At 33.4% G+C, this 21,504-nt stretch overlaps 1 protein-coding gene across 13 annotated transcripts in view; it reads left to right on the forward strand.

Annotated features, from left to right (window-relative positions):
* LOC141458561 (uncharacterized) overlaps nucleotides 1-21,504 on the forward strand; it is a 101,015-nt gene that overhangs the window by 29,845 nt on the left and 49,666 nt on the right. For 12 of the 13 annotated variants that reach the window (XR_012461053.1, XM_074136727.1, XM_074136728.1 and 9 more), the window contains exons 5-6: nucleotides 18,064-18,227; nucleotides 19,064-19,262. Coding sequence is in view for 12 of the 13 variants with exons in the window: in XM_074136727.1 (XP_073992828.1) it covers nucleotides 18,064-18,227; nucleotides 19,064-19,262 (363 nt within the window). In the remaining variant the exon portion in view is untranslated. The remainder of the gene's footprint in view (nucleotides 1-18,063; nucleotides 18,228-19,063; nucleotides 19,263-21,504) is intronic. The other variant, XM_074136723.1, reaches the window with a different exon arrangement.

Below are 21,504 nucleotides of genomic sequence, written 5' to 3' on the forward strand. Positions count from 1 at the left end.
GCTTCTGCACACATAATATCAATTGGAGTGCCGCGTAGAAAACCTAAACATACTCTTAAACATTTATTTTGGATTATTTGTAATGGCCTAAAAATTGTTTTCTTCGCCATGCCATAGAATATAGATCCAAAATCCATTACCGATCTTATAGTGGCTCTATAGTAGAGTAGCGAGATCTCAGGGTCGGCCCCCCATTTATGGTGAGAGACTGCTCTTAAAATGTTAAAATATTTTTCTGTTTTCTTTTCAACCAATTTAATATACTCTTTCCAACTTAATGTCTTGTCAAGGATGACCCCAAGAAATTTAGCGGAATTTTTGCATGGGTGAGTACGTCCTGCCAATGTAATTGAATCTGAAACAGGCAACTTTCTATTCTTTGTAAAGGGGCAAATGACCGACTTTTGTTCTAGATTTCTATACCATTTCCGAATATCCATGATTCAAGTTTCAACAAAGCAGTTTCCAACAAATCTTTACATTCTTGAAAGGAAGGTTTAATAACATAAATGCAAACATCATCTGCATATTGCAGAATTTTAATTTCTTTAGAAGAAAGGGTTTCTAAATCCGCACTATAAAGGGGGAGAGAATTCCGCCTTGCGGGAGACCTAGATTTGTAGATCTGGGGCCTACTAATGAATTGTTTATTCTTAAATATATATTTCTATTAGAAATTAATTTAATGTTGAAAATAAATTTTTCTGGTAATCCCGCTATTTTCATTTTATCTGTAAAGATTGGCAATTGAACAGAATCATATGCTGAGGTAAAATCCAAAGAAAGGGCTAATAGTTATTTATTTAACTAAGTGTGGAAAGTAGTACTTTTCCTCACGCGAGGCAGAGTTTGCACGCACGAGCGAGCGAAGCTAGGCGAGTGCAAGTGCAAATTGCCGAGTGTGAGGAAAATACTTTACACTCGAGTTAAATATTATATCTCCTTAACAAAAACTTACAGTTTAAAATGTTAACCCTTCAAAGACGGAGTTTTTTTTTTGAATTTTCCAAAACTTTTTTATTTTATCTATCAAATAGGTTGCTAATAATATAGAAAACATAAATTAATTAAGATATTATTCGCCAATCTCTGGTAATCGCCTGGGACCATATGGTCACACTAGGTCAATGGGGTACTAGTATACAACGCCATCTTTTTTCAACAAAAATGCCTTATTTACTTGATTATAAATCCAGAAAAAATTTCATTATTTTAAAAAATGTTTAACATAAAAATTGCACCTGATTGTTTCGAATGGTGGGTTTCAAAACAAGGTATTCACAAATTAAAACTGTCCGGTAGGACAGTTGTATAAGGGTTGACCATCAAAAACTGCACGAAAAAGCGTAACGTTGAAAAACACCCAACTTTGACAATTTTTTTCTGTTTTTCTATAAAAGATAAAATTCCCAAATTTTCTTTAAATTATAGGGCAAACCCTCCTTTATAACTGTAATTTTTTTGCAACCACCCAGATCTAATAGGTTTCGAGAAAAAAGTTGCCGAAAATGAGCAAAAACGGCTTTTTCAAAAAATGTTCTTGTTCTTGTTCTTCTTCTTCTTCTTGTTGTTCTTGTTGTTACCTTTTTTGTAAACAACGTAGCGCCTAAACGCGTGAACCGATTTTCATGAATGAGGTGTCATTCGATTCAATATTTTATGTAGATGTGCCTTTTGGGGGTCCCGACGCTGTACATCGAATGGGAGAGGAGTTAGCCCCCTTTATGTAAGGCCCCCTCCAAAATTATTATTACTAATTACTCTGTAAATCTTGGCCCGATTTTGATAAAATTTGGTAGGATGATAGGGCTAGGGCTCCCCTACGTAACATTAAAGCGGCGATCAGCTCTTACACTTGTTAAGGGGAAGTATAGCAATCGTTTCAAATTATCGACACGTGAACCGATTTTTATGAATGAAGTGTCATTCGAATCGAAATTTTATACAGATTTGCACTTTAAAAGTCTCTGCACCGTGCCTCACAAGGAGGGGAGTTTGCCCAACCAAATAAGGCCCTTTCTAAAACTATTATTACCAATATTTCTATAACGCTTAGTCCGATTTTGATAAAATTCAGCTCGAATAAGTGGTTAAAGCTCCTCTACGTTGCTGATTCTCTTGCTCCTACTAAGAGGAAGTACTGCAATCGTTTAAATTATCAATGAGTGAACCGATTTAAATCAATGAATTGTTCGATTAAAAAATCTTTGCCTCTTTGCCTTTTAGGGAGAAGTACTGCAATCCTAGTTTATTTTTCTTACTCCTCTTAAAAGGAAGTACTGAAATCGCAGTTTAATTTTGCTATTTACGTACAAATACCTTCCTATGTTATTCAAAACACTTTCTCAAAAAAATTGTTATTGAGGATGGTTTGGGGGAACGCAACTACAATCATTCTTTAAAAAGATCTCTCCAGTGGTAGTTAACACCTTATCAGGTTATAATGATAGAATAGCTTATTCCAAATTTTAAAAAAATCTGTAAAGCAGATATGTAACTTTGTAAAATAGACAAAAAGGACAGTCTATCCAAAAGGTACAAAAATCTCCTTAACAAAAACTTACAGTTTAAAATGTTAAGTATAAGGGTTGATTAAACGCCAAAAGGTACACAAATCAGCGAGTACCCAACATTTCATTAATACTTCATTAATATTTAAGTAATTCTACTGCATTAATTTTCATTAATAAGTTATTTTTTAGAATTTATTAGATATCACAGACCCTTATGCTGGCCACTTCATTTATATTATTTTTTTGTTATAATTATGATAAATCACATATACGTACATGCATGTTAAAGTAAAGATAAAGTTAGAGTAGGCTACTGTCTTGAATTCGTCTTACCGAAATATTCGTGAGCACAATTAACACGCAGTTAATAACAAGTAGATTATTAAACAATAATTATTCATTTCTCTATTGTAATTTAATTTAGTCCCCCTAATTTTACTTATAGTAAAATACTGGAATAATTAGCTGTCCTAAATATAGCATATCTTATTTACTTTATATTACATATATACAACATTGTGGGAAGAACACCTAGATGGAGAATGTAATTGAAGAAAACTATATTATTTGCGATAAAGCCAGATAATTATTACCTATTATTATAAACGTTTGACTACTACATAAAATAACAATTACTTTAATCGAAGAATGAACTTAAACCGACGATTTTTATTTAAAAATAAAATTAAATAAATAAAATAAACAAAATCATTGGTGTAAGTTTTTTATAAAAAAAGGTTTTGAATTTTTTAGCCTCATATTTTTATTTTATTTTTTATAACGTTTTTCTTTTTAACCTGTAATTAATAGTTTGATTATTATAAATAACTAGATATTACAGTCAATCTACAGTGCTACTTGAACATATATTTTGTAGACGAAAATGGCCAGCATAAGGGTCTGTGATATCTAATAAATTCTAAAAAATAACTTATTAATGAAAATTAATGCAGTAGAATTACTTAAATATTAATGAAGTATTAATGAAATGTTGGGTACTCGCTGATTTGTGTACCTTTTGGCGTTTAATCAACCCTTATACTTAACATTTTAAACTGTAAGTTTTTGTTAAGGAGATCTACATCGTCTTTTCTGCATTGTGACCACAGATGAACATCCTTCATTTATACATCTCTATAATTTAAAGAAAATTTGGGAATTTTATCGTTTATTAAAACTGTCCGGCTAGGACAGTTGTATAAGGGTTGATCAAAAACTGCACGAAAAAGCGTAACGTTGAAAAACACCCAACTTTGACAATTTGTTTCTCTTTTTCTACTAAAGATAAAATTCCCAAATTTTCTTTAAAATAAGGGGCAAACCCTCCTTTGTAACTGTAATTTTTTTGGAACAACCCAGATCTTATAGGTTTCGAGAAAAAAGTTGCCGAAAATGAGCAAAAACGGCTTTTTCAAAAAATGTTCTTGTTCTTGTTGTTGTTACCTTTTTTGTAAACAACGTAGCGCCTAAACGCGTGAACCGATTTTCATGAATGAGGTGTCATTCGATTCGGAATTTTATGTAGATTTGCCTTTTGGGGGTCTCGACGCTGTACATCGAATGGGAGTTAGCCCCTTTATGTAAAGACCCCTCCAAAATTATTATTACTAATTACTCTGTAAATCTTGGCCCGATTTTGATAAAATTTGGTAGGATGATAGGGTTGGGGCTCCCCTACGTAACATTAAAGCGGCGATCTGCTCTTACACTTGTTAAGGGAAAGTATAGCAATCGTTTCAAATTATCGACACGTAAACCAGTTTTCATGAACGAAGTGTCATTCGAATCGAAATTTTGTACAGATTTGCACTTTAAAAGTCTCGACGCTGTGCCTCGTAAGGAGGGGAGTTCGCCCCACCCAAGTAAGGCCCTTTCTAAAACTATTATTACCAATATTAAAACTGTCCGGTAGGACAGTTGTATAAGGGTTGACCATCAAAAACTGCACGAAAAAGTGTAACGTTGAAAAACACCCAACTTTGACAATTTTTTTCTCTTTTTCTATAAAAGCTAAAATTCCCAAATTTTCTTTAAATCTTACTCCAAACCCTCCTTTATAACTGTAATTTTTTTGCAACCACCCAGATCTAATAGGTTTTGAGAAAAAAGTTGCCGAAAATGAGCAAAAACGGCTTTTTCAAAAATGTTCTTGTTCTTGTTATTGTTGTTCTTGTTGTTACCTTTTTTGTAAACAACGTAGCGCCTAAACGCGTGAACCGATTTTCATGAATGAGGTGTCATTCGATTCAATATTTTATGTAGATGTGCCTTTTGGGGGTCCCGACGCTGTACATCGAATGGGAGAGGAGTTAGCCCCCTTTATGAAAGGCCCCCTCCAAAATTATTATTACTAATTACTCTGTAAATCTTGGCCCGATTTTGATAAAATTTGGTAGGATGATAGGGTTAGGGCTCCCCTACGTAACATTAAAGCGGCGATCAGCTCTTACACTTGTTAAGGGGAAGTATAGCAATCGTTTCAAATTATCGACACGTGAACCGATTTTTATGAATGAAGTGTCATTCGAATCGAAATTTTATACAGATTTGCACTTTAAAAGTCTCGGCACCGTGCCTCATAAGGAGGGGAGTTTGCCCCACCCAAGTAAGGCCCTTTCTAAAACTATTATTACCAATATTAAAACTGTCCGGTAGGACAGTTGTATAAGGGTTGACCATCAAAAACTGCACGAAAAAGTGTAACGTTGAAAAACACCCAACTTTGACAATTTTTTTCTCTTTTTCTATAAAAGCTAAAATTCCCAAATTTTCTTTAAATCTTACTCCAAACCCTCCTTTATAACTGTAATTTTTTTGCAACCACCCAGATCTAATAGGTTTTGAGAAAAAAGTTGCCGAAAATGAGCAAAAACGGCTTTTTCAAAAAATGTTCTTGTTCTTGTTATTGTTGTTCTTGTTGTTACCTTTTTTGTAAACAACGTAGCGCCTAAACGCGTGAACCGATTTTCATGAATGAGGTGTCATTCGATTCAATATTTTATGTAGATGTGCCTTTTGGGGGTCCCGACGCTGTACATCGAATGGGAGTTAGCCCCTTTATGTAAAGACCCCTCCAAAATTATTATTACTAATTACTCTGTAAATCTTGGCCCGATTTTGATAAAATTTGGTAGGATGATAGGGTTAGGGCTCCCCTACGTAACATTAAAGCGGCGATCAGCTCTTACACTTGTTAAGGGGAAGTATAGCAATCGTTTCAAATTATCGACACGTGAACCGATTTTTATGAATGAAGTGTCATTCGAATCGAAATTTTATACAGATTTGCACTTTAAAAGTCTCGGCACCGTGCCTCATAAGGAGGGGAGTTTGCCCCACCCAAATAAGGCCCTTTCTAAAACTATTATTACCAATATTTCTATAACGCTTAGTCCGATTTTGATAAAATTCAGCTCGAATAAGTGGTTAAAGCTCCTCTACGTTGCTGATTCTCTTGCTCCTACTAAGAGGAAGTACTGCAATCGTTTAAATTATCAATGAGTGAACCGATTTAAATCAATGAATTGTTCGATTAAAACATCTTTGCCTCTTTGCCTTTTAGGGAGAACTACTGCAATCCTAGTTTATTTTTCTTACTCCTCTTAAAAGGAAGTACTGAAATCGCAGTTTAATTTTGCTATTTACGTACAAATACCTTCCTATGTTATTCAAAACGCTTTCTCAAAAAAATTGTTATTGAGGATGGTTTGGGAGCCGCAACTACTATCATTTTTTAAAAAGATCTCTCCAGTGGTAGTTAACACCTTATCAGGTTATAATGATAGAATTGCTTATTCCAAATTTTAAAAAAATCTGTAAAGCAGATATGTAACTTTATAAAATAGACAAAAAGGAAAATCTATCCAAAAGGTACAAAAATCTCCTTAACAAAAACTTACAGTTTAAAAAGTTAAGTATAAGGGTTGATTAAACGCCAAAAGGTACACAAATCAGCGAGTACCCAACATTTCATTAATACTTCATTAATATTTAAGTAATTCTACTGCATTAATTTTCATTAATAAGTTATTTTTTAGAATTTATTAGATATCACAGACCCTTATGCTGGCCACTTCATTTATATTATTTTTTTGTTATAATTATGATAAATCATGTATACGTACATGCATGTTAAAGTAAAGATAAAGTTAGAGTAGGCTACTGTCTTGAATTCGTCTTACCGAAATATTCGTGAGCACAATTAACACGCAGTTAATAACAAGTAGATTATTAAACAATAATTATTCATTTCTCTATTGTAATTTAATTTAGTCCCCCTAATTTTACTTATAGTAAAATACTGGAATAATTAGCTGTCCTAAATATATGCATATCTTATTTACTTTATATTACATATATACAACATTGTGGGAAGAACACCTAGATGGAGAATGTAATTGAAGAAAACTATATTATTTGCGATAAAGCCAGATAATTATTACCTATTATTATAAACGTTTGACTACTACATAAAATAACAATTACTTTAATCGAAGAATGAACTTAAACCGACGATTTTTATTTAAAAATAAAATTAAATAAATAAAATAAACAAAATCATTGGTGTAAGTTTTTTATAAAAAAAGGTTTTGAATTTTTTAGCCTCATATTTTTATTTTATTTTTTATAACGTTTTTCTTTTTAACCTGTAATTAATAGTTTGATTATTATAAATAACTAGATATTACAGTCAATCTACAGTGCTACTTGAACATATATTTTGTAGACGAAAATGGCCAGCATAAGGGTCTGTGATATCTAATAAATTCTAAAAAATAACTTATTAATGAAAATTAATGCAGTAGAATTACTTAAATATTAATGAAGTATTAATGAAATGTTGGGTACTCGCTGATTTGTGTACCTTTTGGCGTTTAATCAACCCTTATACTTAACATTTTAAACTGTAAGTTTTTGTTAAGGAGATCTACATCGTCTTTTCTGCATTGTGACCACAGATGAACATCCTTCATTTATACATCTCTATAATTTAAAGAAAATTTGGGAATTTTATCGTTTATTAAAACTGTCCGGCTAGGACAGTTGTATAAGGGTTGATCAAAAACTGCACGAAAAAGCGTAACGTTGAAAAACACCCAACTTTGACAATTTGTTTCTCTTTTTCTACTAAAGATAAAATTCCCAAATTTTCTTTAAAATAAGGGGCAAACCCTCCTTTGTAACTGTAATTTTTTTGGAACAACCCAGATCTTATAGGTTTCGAGAAAAAAGTTGCCGAAAATGAGCAAAAACGGCTTTTTCAAAAAATGTTCTTGTTCTTGTTGTTGTTACCTTTTTTGTAAACAACGTAGCGCCTAAACGCGTGAACCGATTTTCATGAATGAGGTGTCATTCGATTCGGAATTTTATGTAGATTTGCCTTTTGGGGGTCTCGACGCTGTACATCGAATGGGAGTTAGCCCCTTTATGTAAAGACCCCTCCAAAATTATTATTACTAATTACTCTGTAAATCTTGGCCCGATTTTGATAAAATTTGGTAGGATGATAGGGTTGGGGCTCCCCTACGTAACATTAAAGCGGCGATCTGCTCTTACACTTGTTAAGGGAAAGTATAGCAATCGTTTCAAATTATCGACACGTAAACCAGTTTTCATGAACGAAGTGTCATTCGAATCGAAATTTTGTACAGATTTGCACTTTAAAAGTCTCGACGCTGTGCCTCGTAAGGAGGGGAGTTCGCCCCACCCAAGTAAGGCCCTTTCTAAAACTATTATTACCAATATTAAAACTGTCCGGTAGGACAGTTGTATAAGGGTTGACCATCAAAAACTGCACGAAAAAGTGTAACGTTGAAAAACACCCAACTTTGACAATTTTTTTCTCTTTTTCTATAAAAGCTAAAATTCCCAAATTTTCTTTAAATCTTACTCCAAACCCTCCTTTATAACTGTAATTTTTTTGCAACCACCCAGATCTAATAGGTTTTGAGAAAAAAGTTGCCGAAAATGAGCAAAAACGGCTTTTTCAAAAATGTTCTTGTTCTTGTTATTGTTGTTCTTGTTGTTACCTTTTTTGTAAACAACGTAGCGCCTAAACGCGTGAACCGATTTTCATGAATGAGGTGTCATTCGATTCAATATTTTATGTAGATGTGCCTTTTGGGGGTCCCGACGCTGTACATCGAATGGGAGAGGAGTTAGCCCCCTTTATGAAAGGCCCCCTCCAAAATTATTATTACTAATTACTCTGTAAATCTTGGCCCGATTTTGATAAAATTTGGTAGGATGATAGGGTTAGGGCTCCCCTACGTAACATTAAAGCGGCGATCAGCTCTTACACTTGTTAAGGGGAAGTATAGCAATCGTTTCAAATTATCGACACGTGAACCGATTTTTATGAATGAAGTGTCATTCGAATCGAAATTTTATACAGATTTGCACTTTAAAAGTCTCGGCACCGTGCCTCATAAGGAGGGGAGTTTGCCCCACCCAAGTAAGGCCCTTTCTAAAACTATTATTACCAATATTAAAACTGTCCGGTAGGACAGTTGTATAAGGGTTGACCATCAAAAACTGCACGAAAAAGTGTAACGTTGAAAAACACCCAACTTTGACAATTTTTTTCTCTTTTTCTATAAAAGCTAAAATTCCCAAATTTTCTTTAAATCTTACTCCAAACCCTCCTTTATAACTGTAATTTTTTTGCAACCACCCAGATCTAATAGGTTTTGAGAAAAAAGTTGCCGAAAATGAGCAAAAACGGCTTTTTCAAAAAATGTTCTTGTTCTTGTTATTGTTGTTCTTGTTGTTACCTTTTTTGTAAACAACGTAGCGCCTAAACGCGTGAACCGATTTTCATGAATGAGGTGTCATTCGATTCAATATTTTATGTAGATGTGCCTTTTGGGGGTCCCGACGCTGTACATCGAATGGGAGTTAGCCCCTTTATGTAAAGACCCCTCCAAAATTATTATTACTAATTACTCTGTAAATCTTGGCCCGATTTTGATAAAATTTGGTAGGATGATAGGGTTAGGGCTCCCCTACGTAACATTAAAGCGGCGATCAGCTCTTACACTTGTTAAGGGGAAGTATAGCAATCGTTTCAAATTATCGACACGTGAACCGATTTTTATGAATGAAGTGTCATTCGAATCGAAATTTTATACAGATTTGCACTTTAAAAGTCTCGGCACCGTGCCTCATAAGGAGGGGAGTTTGCCCCACCCAAATAAGGCCCTTTCTAAAACTATTATTACCAATATTTCTATAACGCTTAGTCCGATTTTGATAAAATTCAGCTCGAATAAGTGGTTAAAGCTCCTCTACGTTGCTGATTCTCTTGCTCCTACTAAGAGGAAGTACTGCAATCGTTTAAATTATCAATGAGTGAACCGATTTAAATCAATGAATTGTTCGATTAAAACATCTTTGCCTCTTTGCCTTTTAGGGAGAACTACTGCAATCCTAGTTTATTTTTCTTACTCCTCTTAAAAGGAAGTACTGAAATCGCAGTTTAATTTTGCTATTTACGTACAAATACCTTCCTATGTTATTCAAAACGCTTTCTCAAAAAAATTGTTATTGAGGATGGTTTGGGAGCCGCAACTACTATCATTTTTTAAAAAGATCTCTCCAGTGGTAGTTAACACCTTATCAGGTTATAATGATAGAATTGCTTATTCCAAATTTTAAAAAAATCTGTAAAGCAGATATGTAACTTTATAAAATAGACAAAAAGGAAAATCTATCCAAAAGGTACAAAAATCTCCTTAACAAAAACTTACAGTTTAAAAAGTTAAGTATAAGGGTTGATTAAACGCCAAAAGGTACACAAATCAGCGAGTACCCAACATTTCATTAATACTTCATTAATATTTAAGTAATTCTACTGCATTAATTTTCATTAATAAGTTATTTTTTAGAATTTATTAGATATCACAGACCCTTATGCTGGCCACTTCATTTATATTATTTTTTTGTTATAATTATGATAAATCATGTATACGTACATGCATGTTAAAGTAAAGATAAAGTTAGAGTAGGCTACTGTCTTGAATTCGTCTTACCGAAATATTCGTGAGCACAATTAACACGCAGTTAATAACAAGTAGATTATTAAACAATAATTATTCATTTCTCTATTGTAATTTAATTTAGTCCCCCTAATTTTACTTATAGTAAAATACTGGAATAATTAGCTGTCCTAAATATATGCATATCTTATTTACTTTATATTACATATATACAACATTGTGGGAAGAACACCTAGATGGAGAATGTAATTGAAGAAAACTATATTATTTGCGATAAAGCCAGATAATTATTACCTATTATTATAAACGTTTGACTACTACATAAAATAACAATTACTTTAATCGAAGAATGAACTTAAACCGACGATTTTTATTTAAAAATAAAATTAAATAAATAAAATAAACAAAATCATTGGTGTAAGTTTTTTATAAAAAAAGGTTTTGAATTTTTTAGCCTCATATTTTTATTTTATTTTTTATAACGTTTTTCTTTTTAACCTGTAATTAATAGTTTGATTATTATAAATAACTAGATATTACAGTCAATCTACAGTGCTACTTGAACATATATTTTGTAGACGAAAATGGCCAGCATAAGGGTCTGTGATATCTAATAAATTCTAAAAAATAACTTATTAATGAAAATTAATGCAGTAGAATTACTTAAATATTAATGAAGTATTAATGAAATGTTGGGTACTCGCTGATTTGTGTACCTTTTGGCGTTTAATCAACCCTTATACTTAACATTTTAAACTGTAAGTTTTTGTTAAGGAGATCTACATCGTCTTTTCTGCATTGTGACCACAGATGAACATCCTTCATTTATACATCTCTATAATTTAAAGAAAATTTGGGAATTTTATCGTTTATTAAAACTGTCCGGCTAGGACAGTTGTATAAGGGTTGATCAAAAACTGCACGAAAAAGCGTAACGTTGAAAAACACCCAACTTTGACAATTTGTTTCTCTTTTTCTACTAAAGATAAAATTCCCAAATTTTCTTTAAAATAAGGGGCAAACCCTCCTTTGTAACTGTAATTTTTTTGGAACAACCCAGATCTTATAGGTTTCGAGAAAAAAGTTGCCGAAAATGAGCAAAAACGGCTTTTTCAAAAAATGTTCTTGTTCTTGTTGTTGTTACCTTTTTTGTAAACAACGTAGCGCCTAAACGCGTGAACCGATTTTCATGAATGAGGTGTCATTCGATTCGGAATTTTATGTAGATTTGCCTTTTGGGGGTCTCGACGCTGTACATCGAATGGGAGTTAGCCCCTTTATGTAAAGACCCCTCCAAAATTATTATTACTAATTACTCTGTAAATCTTGGCCCGATTTTGATAAAATTTGGTAGGATGATAGGGTTGGGGCTCCCCTACGTAACATTAAAGCGGCGATCTGCTCTTACACTTGTTAAGGGAAAGTATAGCAATCGTTTCAAATTATCGACACGTAAACCAGTTTTCATGAACGAAGTGTCATTCGAATCGAAATTTTGTACAGATTTGCACTTTAAAAGTCTCGACGCTGTGCCTCGTAAGGAGGGGAGTTCGCCCCACCCAAGTAAGGCCCTTTCTAAAACTATTATTACCAATATTAAAACTGTCCGGTAGGACAGTTGTATAAGGGTTGACCATCAAAAACTGCACGAAAAAGTGTAACGTTGAAAAACACCCAACTTTGACAATTTTTTTCTCTTTTTCTATAAAAGCTAAAATTCCCAAATTTTCTTTAAATCTTACTCCAAACCCTCCTTTATAACTGTAATTTTTTTGCAACCACCCAGATCTAATAGGTTTTGAGAAAAAAGTTGCCGAAAATGAGCAAAAACGGCTTTTTCAAAAATGTTCTTGTTCTTGTTATTGTTGTTCTTGTTGTTACCTTTTTTGTAAACAACGTAGCGCCTAAACGCGTGAACCGATTTTCATGAATGAGGTGTCATTCGATTCAATATTTTATGTAGATGTGCCTTTTGGGGGTCCCGACGCTGTACATCGAATGGGAGAGGAGTTAGCCCCCTTTATGAAAGGCCCCCTCCAAAATTATTATTACTAATTACTCTGTAAATCTTGGCCCGATTTTGATAAAATTTGGTAGGATGATAGGGTTAGGGCTCCCCTACGTAACATTAAAGCGGCGATCAGCTCTTACACTTGTTAAGGGGAAGTATAGCAATCGTTTCAAATTATCGACACGTGAACCGATTTTTATGAATGAAGTGTCATTCGAATCGAAATTTTATACAGATTTGCACTTTAAAAGTCTCGGCACCGTGCCTCATAAGGAGGGGAGTTTGCCCCACCCAAGTAAGGCCCTTTCTAAAACTATTATTACCAATATTAAAACTGTCCGGTAGGACAGTTGTATAAGGGTTGACCATCAAAAACTGCACGAAAAAGTGTAACGTTGAAAAACACCCAACTTTGACAATTTTTTTCTCTTTTTCTATAAAAGCTAAAATTCCCAAATTTTCTTTAAATCTTACTCCAAACCCTCCTTTATAACTGTAATTTTTTTGCAACCACCCAGATCTAATAGGTTTTGAGAAAAAAGTTGCCGAAAATGAGCAAAAACGGCTTTTTCAAAAAATGTTCTTGTTCTTGTTATTGTTGTTCTTGTTGTTACCTTTTTTGTAAACAACGTAGCGCCTAAACGCGTGAACCGATTTTCATGAATGAGGTGTCATTCGATTCAATATTTTATGTAGATGTGCCTTTTGGGGGTCCCGACGCTGTACATCGAATGGGAGTTAGCCCCTTTATGTAAAGACCCCTCCAAAATTATTATTACTAATTACTCTGTAAATCTTGGCCCGATTTTGATAAAATTTGGTAGGATGATAGGGTTAGGGCTCCCCTACGTAACATTAAAGCGGCGATCAGCTCTTACACTTGTTAAGGGGAAGTATAGCAATCGTTTCAAATTATCGACACGTGAACCGATTTTTATGAATGAAGTGTCATTCGAATCGAAATTTTATACAGATTTGCACTTTAAAAGTCTCGGCACCGTGCCTCATAAGGAGGGGAGTTTGCCCCACCCAAATAAGGCCCTTTCTAAAACTATTATTACCAATATTTCTATAACGCTTAGTCCGATTTTGATAAAATTCAGCTCGAATAAGTGGTTAAAGCTCCTCTACGTTGCTGATTCTCTTGCTCCTACTAAGAGGAAGTACTGCAATCGTTTAAATTATCAATGAGTGAACCGATTTAAATCAATGAATTGTTCGATTAAAACATCTTTGCCTCTTTGCCTTTTAGGGAGAACTACTGCAATCCTAGTTTATTTTTCTTACTCCTCTTAAAAGGAAGTACTGAAATCGCAGTTTAATTTTGCTATTTACGTACAAATACCTTCCTATGTTATTCAAAACGCTTTCTCAAAAAAATTGTTATTGAGGATGGTTTGGGAGCCGCAACTACTATCATTTTTTAAAAAGATCTCTCCAGTGGTAGTTAACACCTTATCAGGTTATAATGATAGAATTGCTTATTCCAAATTTTAAAAAAATCTGTAAAGCAGATATGTAACTTTATAAAATAGACAAAAAGGAAAATCTATCCAAAAGGTACAAAAATCTCCTTAACAAAAACTTACAGTTTAAAAAGTTAAGTATAAGGGTTGATTAAACGCCAAAAGGTACACAAATCAGCGAGTACCCAACATTTCATTAATACTTCATTAATATTTAAGTAATTCTACTGCATTAATTTTCATTAATAAGTTATTTTTTAGAATTTATTAGATATCACAGACCCTTATGCTGGCCACTTCATTTATATTATTTTTTTGTTATAATTATGATAAATCATGTATACGTACATGCATGTTAAAGTAAAGATAAAGTTAGAGTAGGCTACTGTCTTGAATTCGTCTTACCGAAATATTCGTGAGCACAATTAACACGCAGTTAATAACAAGTAGATTATTAAACAATAATTATTCATTTCTCTATTGTAATTTAATTTAGTCCCCCTAATTTTACTTATAGTAAAATACTGGAATAATTAGCTGTCCTAAATATATGCATATCTTATTTACTTTATATTACATATATACAACATTGTGGGAAGAACACCTAGATGGAGAATGTAATTGAAGAAAACTATATTATTTGCGATAAAGCCAGATAATTATTACCTATTATTATAAACGTTTTTACTATTTCATACAATAACAATTACTTTAATCGAAGAATGAACTTAAACCGACGATTTTTATTTAAGAAATAAAAATAAATAAATAAAATAAACAAAATCATTGATGTATGTTGGTGTAAGCATTTTTTTAAACAAGGTTTTGAATTTTTTAGCCTCATATTTTTATTTTATTTTTTATAACGTTTTTCTTTTTAACCTGTAATTAATAGTTTGATTATTATAAATAACTAGATATTACAGTCAATCTACAGTGCTACTTGAACATATATTTTGTAGACGAAAATGGCCAGCATAAGGGTCTGTGATATCTAATAAATTCTAAAAAATAACTTATTAATGAAAATTAATGCAGTAGAATTACTTAAATATTAATGAAGTATTAATGAAATGTTGGGTACTCACTGATTTGTGTACCTTTTGGCGTTTAATCAACCCTTATACTTAACTTTTTAAACTGTAAGTTTTTGTTAAGGAGATTTCCATAACGCTTAGTCCGATTTTGATAAAATTCAGCTCGAATAAGTGGTTAAAGCTCCTCTACGTGGCTGTGAAGTGATATCATGCTTTTGCACCTACTAAGAGGAAGTACTGCAATCGTTAAAATTATCAATGAGTGAACCTACTTAAATCAATGAATTGTCGTTCGATTAAAAAATCTTTGCCTCTTTGCCTTTTAGGGAGAAGTACTTCAATCGCAGTTTATTTTTCTTACTCCTCTTAAAAGGAAGTACTGAAATCGCAGTTTAATTTTTCTATTTACGTACAAGTTATAATGATAGAATTGCTTATTCCAAATTTGAAAAAAATCAAATCTGTAAAGCAGATATGTAACTTTGCAAAATAGACAAAAAGGAAAATCTATCCAGAAGGTACAAAAATCTCCTTAACAAAAACTTACAGTTTAAAATGTTAAGTTTAAGGGTTGATTAAACGCCAAAAGGTACACAAATCAGCGAGTACCCAACATTTCATTAATACTTCATTAATATTTAAGTAATTCTACTGCATTAATTTGCATTAATATTTTTTAGAATTTATTAGATGTCACAGACCCTTATGCTGGCCACTTCATTTATAATAGTAAAAGTAAAGTAAAGTAAAGTTAAACGAATCATGAATGGCTTGTAAAAGTAAAGTAAACTAAGCCTATTTTTTCAGGCGGGGCTTAACGTCCAACTACCAATTAAGTGTCGTGGACGGAGGCGACTAGCAAACATACTTTACGGTAAACTTCTTTTTTATTAACCATTAAATAAAATCCAAGGCCTAAGACCGGGAATCGAACCCAGTACCACAATACATATTAGCTTCGCAGGTCTCGCCTCTAACCGCTCGGCTACCGTGGCGCCTACTTCATTTATAATATTTTTTTGTTATATTTATGATAAATCACATATACGTACATGCATGTTAAAGTAGAAAAAGACAAAGTTTGAGTCGGCTACTGTTTAAATTTGAATCACGGACTTAAAACAATATTTCAGTCTAGAATTCGTCTTAAGAAGTCTTTGTGAGCACAAATAACGCATAGGTAATATCTAGTAAATTATTCAACAATAATTATTCATTTCTCAATTGTAATTTAATGTAGTCCCTCTGATTTTACTTATAGTAGGTAAAATACTGGAATAATTAGCTGTCATAAAAATATGTATTTCTTATTGTATATTCCAAATATATAACACTGTGGGAAGAATACCTAGATTGAGAATGAGAATGTAATTGAAGAAAACTATATTATTTGCGATAAAGACAGATTAATTATTACCTATTATCACAAACGCTTGACTACTACTTAAAGTAACAATTACTTTAATCGAATAATGAACTTAAACAAGCTTATTTAAAAATAAAAATAAATAAATAAAATAAACAAAATCATTGATGAATGTTGGTGTAAGCATTTTTTAAAAAAGTTTTTGAATTTTTTAGCCTCATAATTTTTTTTTATAAAGTTTTTCTTTTTAACCTGTGATTAATAGTTTGTTGATTAGATATTAAAGTCAATCTAAGTTAAATGGTGTTCTATTTGAACAAATATTTTGTAGATGAAAATGGCCAGCATAAGGATCTGTGACATCTAATAAATTCTAAAAAATATTAATGAAAATTAATGTAGTAAAATTAATTAAATATTAATGAAGTATTAATGAAATGTTGGGTACTCGCTGATTTGTGTACCTTTTGGCGTTTAATCAACCCTAATACTTAACATTTTAAACTGTAAGTTTTTGTTAAGGATAAAAAAAGAGAAAAAATTTGCCAAAGTAGGGTGTTTTTCAGCGTTACGCTTTTTCTTGCAGTTTTTGACGATCAACCCTTATACAACTGTCCTACCGGACAGTTTTAATTTTTTCTGCAAACATTAAGGTTATTAACTAAAAAAATTAAAAATCACTAGAGTCACTAGAATCCATTTAAAATTTCTACAAGGTAACACTATATACCTTTTTAACTGTTATAATTAAAAATATCTAATTATTAATTAAAATATTTTTTTTATTTTATTTTTTGGCACATCAACAGCTGAGGTTATTAGCGCCCGGAGCTTTTTCCAGTGCACTGCCGGCCTCCGGACAGTGTTCTCTCGTTACAGACAACACTGTCCATCACCGGACAGTGAGCTGTAAGAAGCTCCTAGGAAGAGAAAATCTAAGGGTCAGCTGCTGGATTCGAACCCGGGACCTCCGCGTGGGAGTCCAGTATGCTAACCTCATAGCTAATCCCTTCCCTTTTTATTAAAATATTATTTTTATTTCTATATTCCTTTCAATTTTTATTTTATAATTGTAATATTCGTTTTTTAATTATTTAGTTATAAGCTTTTTAAAGTTTTAAAGAAAATATTTATGTTAATAACAAAACTTCTTATATCAAGGAAGCACAATAAAGTTTTTTCACTCACTAGTGAGGAAAGTGACACTAACGGGAATTTTTCCCCACTAGTGAGGTAAAGTTGGGCATTACACAGCTGATATTAATTGAGTAATGAGAACATTCCCACACTTTGCACAAGTTAAAAAGCAATAAATTGAAATAAAACAAAAAAACAGAAACTTTTCCTTTTTAATAAAGAAGAGAATAAAAAAGAAATAAATAAAAGTAAAATAAAGAGAAGAAAATAAAATAAAATTAAAATTAAGTATTCACTTTAAAGAAAATAGAAAAATAAATTGTAAAAGTAAGTGGAGAATAAGCCTGTGTGTTACTTGTGAGTGAGATCGAACTTTGATCCGTACACTGCTAAAGCTCAACACAGACTGACTCAGACAATTAGAACTTCGTAAATTCACTATTCTAACTTAGAGCAATGATTACTGTCTCACGGTCACTGTTGAACTCCTAATTGTGTTTTCTTTGACTGATAGTTAAGAGACTTTTGCTTCACAGATGGGGAGATAATTACAGATGAAAGCCTACAACCAGTCGTCACTGGGCGCAATGCAACTTTTGCACCATTTCAACTAAGTAACGGTACTTTCATGATGGAAGCTAATGTGACTGAAACAGGAAAGGTTGGCTACTCAAATATCTTCAGAATCAGTTTTAATCGGGTAAATCATTTAGATTTGGTGGAAATGGTCCAATCAGATTTTGTTTCTTCGACTCAATGATTGTGGCACCCTTCATTTAAAATATCTCTCCACTCCAGCCTGTTTGATTAGACTTAAGACTTAGGAAGACCTTTGGGTAATGCTTGAAGACACGAGTTTTTCTTCTTCGTGCAGTGCCGCTTCTTCTTCTATCTGAGAAACCTACTCAGGCTATCTGTTGGCATGTTCGTTTGATACATATATTTGATATGAAGATAGAGTTCTAACATCAAAGATCTCATTAAGGAAGCTATAGTTTTGTACCCTAACGGAAATGAATAGTTTTAAAAATAAATTTACTTTTTAATCCAACTGCCCCGAAAATTTTGGGCGCATCTTAAGCGCTGGCCTCAAGTCGGCATCTAAACCAGATTTCAAACAAACATTGTGGTATTTGTTTTCTTGAGTTACATGAATATAGACTGCACAAACTGAACACATTTTTTTCAGAAGCTTCGAACTCAGTGATCTTCAATATAGAGTACTTCTGGTGAAATTCCGAAATTGTAAATCCTCGTTTTTCTTTTTATGGACGGATAAAGACTTCCTCTTTTGGTTGGATAAGACAATTTAAAAACTTCTAAACGGAATAAAAAGATTAAATGAATTACTTATTGCTTAGTTGGTTTTTTAAAATGAATATCCTAATTATTTTTGGCAGTTTTCGGTGCACAGAAAATTTAAGTGAGACTTGAATTTGAAAGTAGCTCTAAAAAAAGTGCTATAAACTAGTTCAAAAAAGTTTTTTGCTTTGAGGCCAACAGAAAATTGTAGCTATTTTTTTTTTATTTTTCTAGTGCTGGTTTAAAATAGTGTCGACATCACCTACTGGACTTGCGACTTTTAAGGATGCATTTAAAGTAAAATGTGGTGAAAACCTGTTCATGCAATGGCCGAATGTAGTTGATCGCAATTATCCTCCGGGAAACAAGACAGTAGAGTATACTTTGTCTTGCGATAAACAAGAACCTATTTGCGAAAAGTACAGCACACTTGGTAATGCAAGCTTTTTATTATAAAACTTGAGATATATCTGTTTGAAACTACAGGCAGCTTCTACCAAGATCATCAAATTCTTAATTTCTATATCCACTAAGTTTATTTGCGGATACTTTTATATTTCAACTTCTCTTGGTTTAAACTTCACTAGGACTGTTGTGTCACCATCGACTTGAATAAGTCATTTAATGTCCTTCAGTAGAGCAGCTTGGTTGCCATCAATTTCATAACCAAATACTTCATATTAAGCCAAGTTGTAAGTTGAGGTTTCATGTTGTACCATCGGTAGGATGAAATCAAACAATTGATTTTTTGTGTGGACTGTCTTACATTGAAAACTATTCAGTGGTTATGTGACAAATTGGCGACTTAGTTGCGAACAATGTACATACAACAATTTAATCGCAGTTTGTTCTATAAACACATCAAGGAGTTTTTCAGAGTGTAAATCTACTTAGATAAAAGATTGTACTCAAAGGCAGATAAACGAAGGCTAGGTCCTATTTTGTAAAGATTCTTTGAGAATGTTGAAGTGGCTGAGTTCAGCGCTGAGGGGCTTCAGTGAGGAAATTTGACAACCTCTTCAAAGGTCCTTGATTCACCTTGAAGCAGTCAACATCGGTGAATAGTCTCTCTGTTCAGTGCTTTGCCATATTTCCTAACTTACTCTTTTTTATTATTATCTTCCCTCTCTCTCTTGATTATATTTCTTTTCAATTTCTGTTTTATATATTTTACTTGAATTATTTTTTTTTTTTTTATGATTTAAGGCGCGTCAACATCTAAGGTTATTGGCGCCTGGTGCTTTTATCAGTTCACTGCCGGCCTCCAGCCAGTGTTCTTTCGTTACTGACAACACTGTCCATCACCGGACAGTGAGTTGTAAGAAGCTCCTAGGAAGAGAAAATCTAAGGGTCAGCAGCTGGATTCGAACCCGGGACCTCCGCGTGGGAGTCCAGTACGCTAACCGCATAGCTAACCCTTCCCCTCTACTTGAATTATTATTTTTTAAATTTATTTTTATTATTTTTCCCTCCTCCTATTCTTCTTTCTTTATAACGACGCAATTTTCTAACCTTCCGTTCATCAGTAGAACTCCTAGTGGAAATGTCTGCGAGTAGGAGGGCTCTGGTCCCCGCCTTCAGATTTAAAGTCAGCTAAGTTGTGTGTTGGTCATGGAAGCACAGATAACATTGTTAATGAATCTAATGCAAGTATCAATACGTATGAAAAGTAACTACATTATGAACCATAAAATGTATGGAGGAGATATAAAAACATCCTTGATGATGTATCGTCAGCTCACTTTCATCAGATTGATTGCGGCTGCTTTCTCTATGGGGATTCCGCTCCTACACATCTCCAAAAGATTGACCGCATCCAATACAAAGCCCTACATACTCGTACATGCCTGGGCGCTCTCCAACTCAACCCCTATTAACGCGTTATTGACGGAGGCGAAGGAACCTCCTTTGAAAATAAGAAGGAACCTATTAGCCTCGCGCTGTATAACTGACAGACTGTCCTTGATGAATCAACCCGTCATTCAGAAAATAAGCAGACTCGCTCCCCGAATTCTCACTGAAAAGTATTGGCAAAAAAAGAACACAAATCCTAGTAGATCAGATCTGGACTCTGTCGCAATTCATGCTGTCCCTACACCAGAGTAACCATCTTCCAATATTTTCTTATACCTTGAATGTACACTAAGAGCTCCAGAGTAACTAACTACCAGTACGATAAAATTATCTCTGAATCGGCAAACAATGAATGCTTATCGGCAGAACTAAGTCCCAGGCTCCCAGAGCATGCTACCTCTACACTGATGGATATAAATCCCCTGAAGGGGTGGGATGCTCGGTGTTAGACTCACAAACCAACCTTAGGTTATAGAAGTTTCACCGTCATACCTAAGTCTTTTCGGCTGAACTCACTAAGTGCGCAAATCTCGTTGCCTCAATAGATGCACAAACAGTAGTCATACTCTCTGATAGCATGAATGTGCTCAACATCCTAAAATGCCCCGGGATAACGCCGATTTTACTGTCTTCGAAACTGTCCAACTCCTGAAGACAGCTGGTCTTAGCGGAAAGCCTGTACGATTGATATGGATTAGGGGTCACTCATGGCAATGAAATTGCAGACTCCATGGCAAACGAGGCAAGAGAATGGAGCATTTAAAGCTTGAGAACATGTTACTCTCAGATATCAAGGACTACTCCAAACATTATTTCAGGGA

Source organism: Rhodnius prolixus, unplaced genomic scaffold, assembly GCF_049639745.1.
Source record: "Rhodnius prolixus isolate KJV_2025 unplaced genomic scaffold, Rpr scaffold_5, whole genome shotgun sequence".
In the NCBI taxonomy this organism is placed as follows: Eukaryota; Metazoa; Arthropoda; class Insecta; order Hemiptera; family Reduviidae; genus Rhodnius; species Rhodnius prolixus.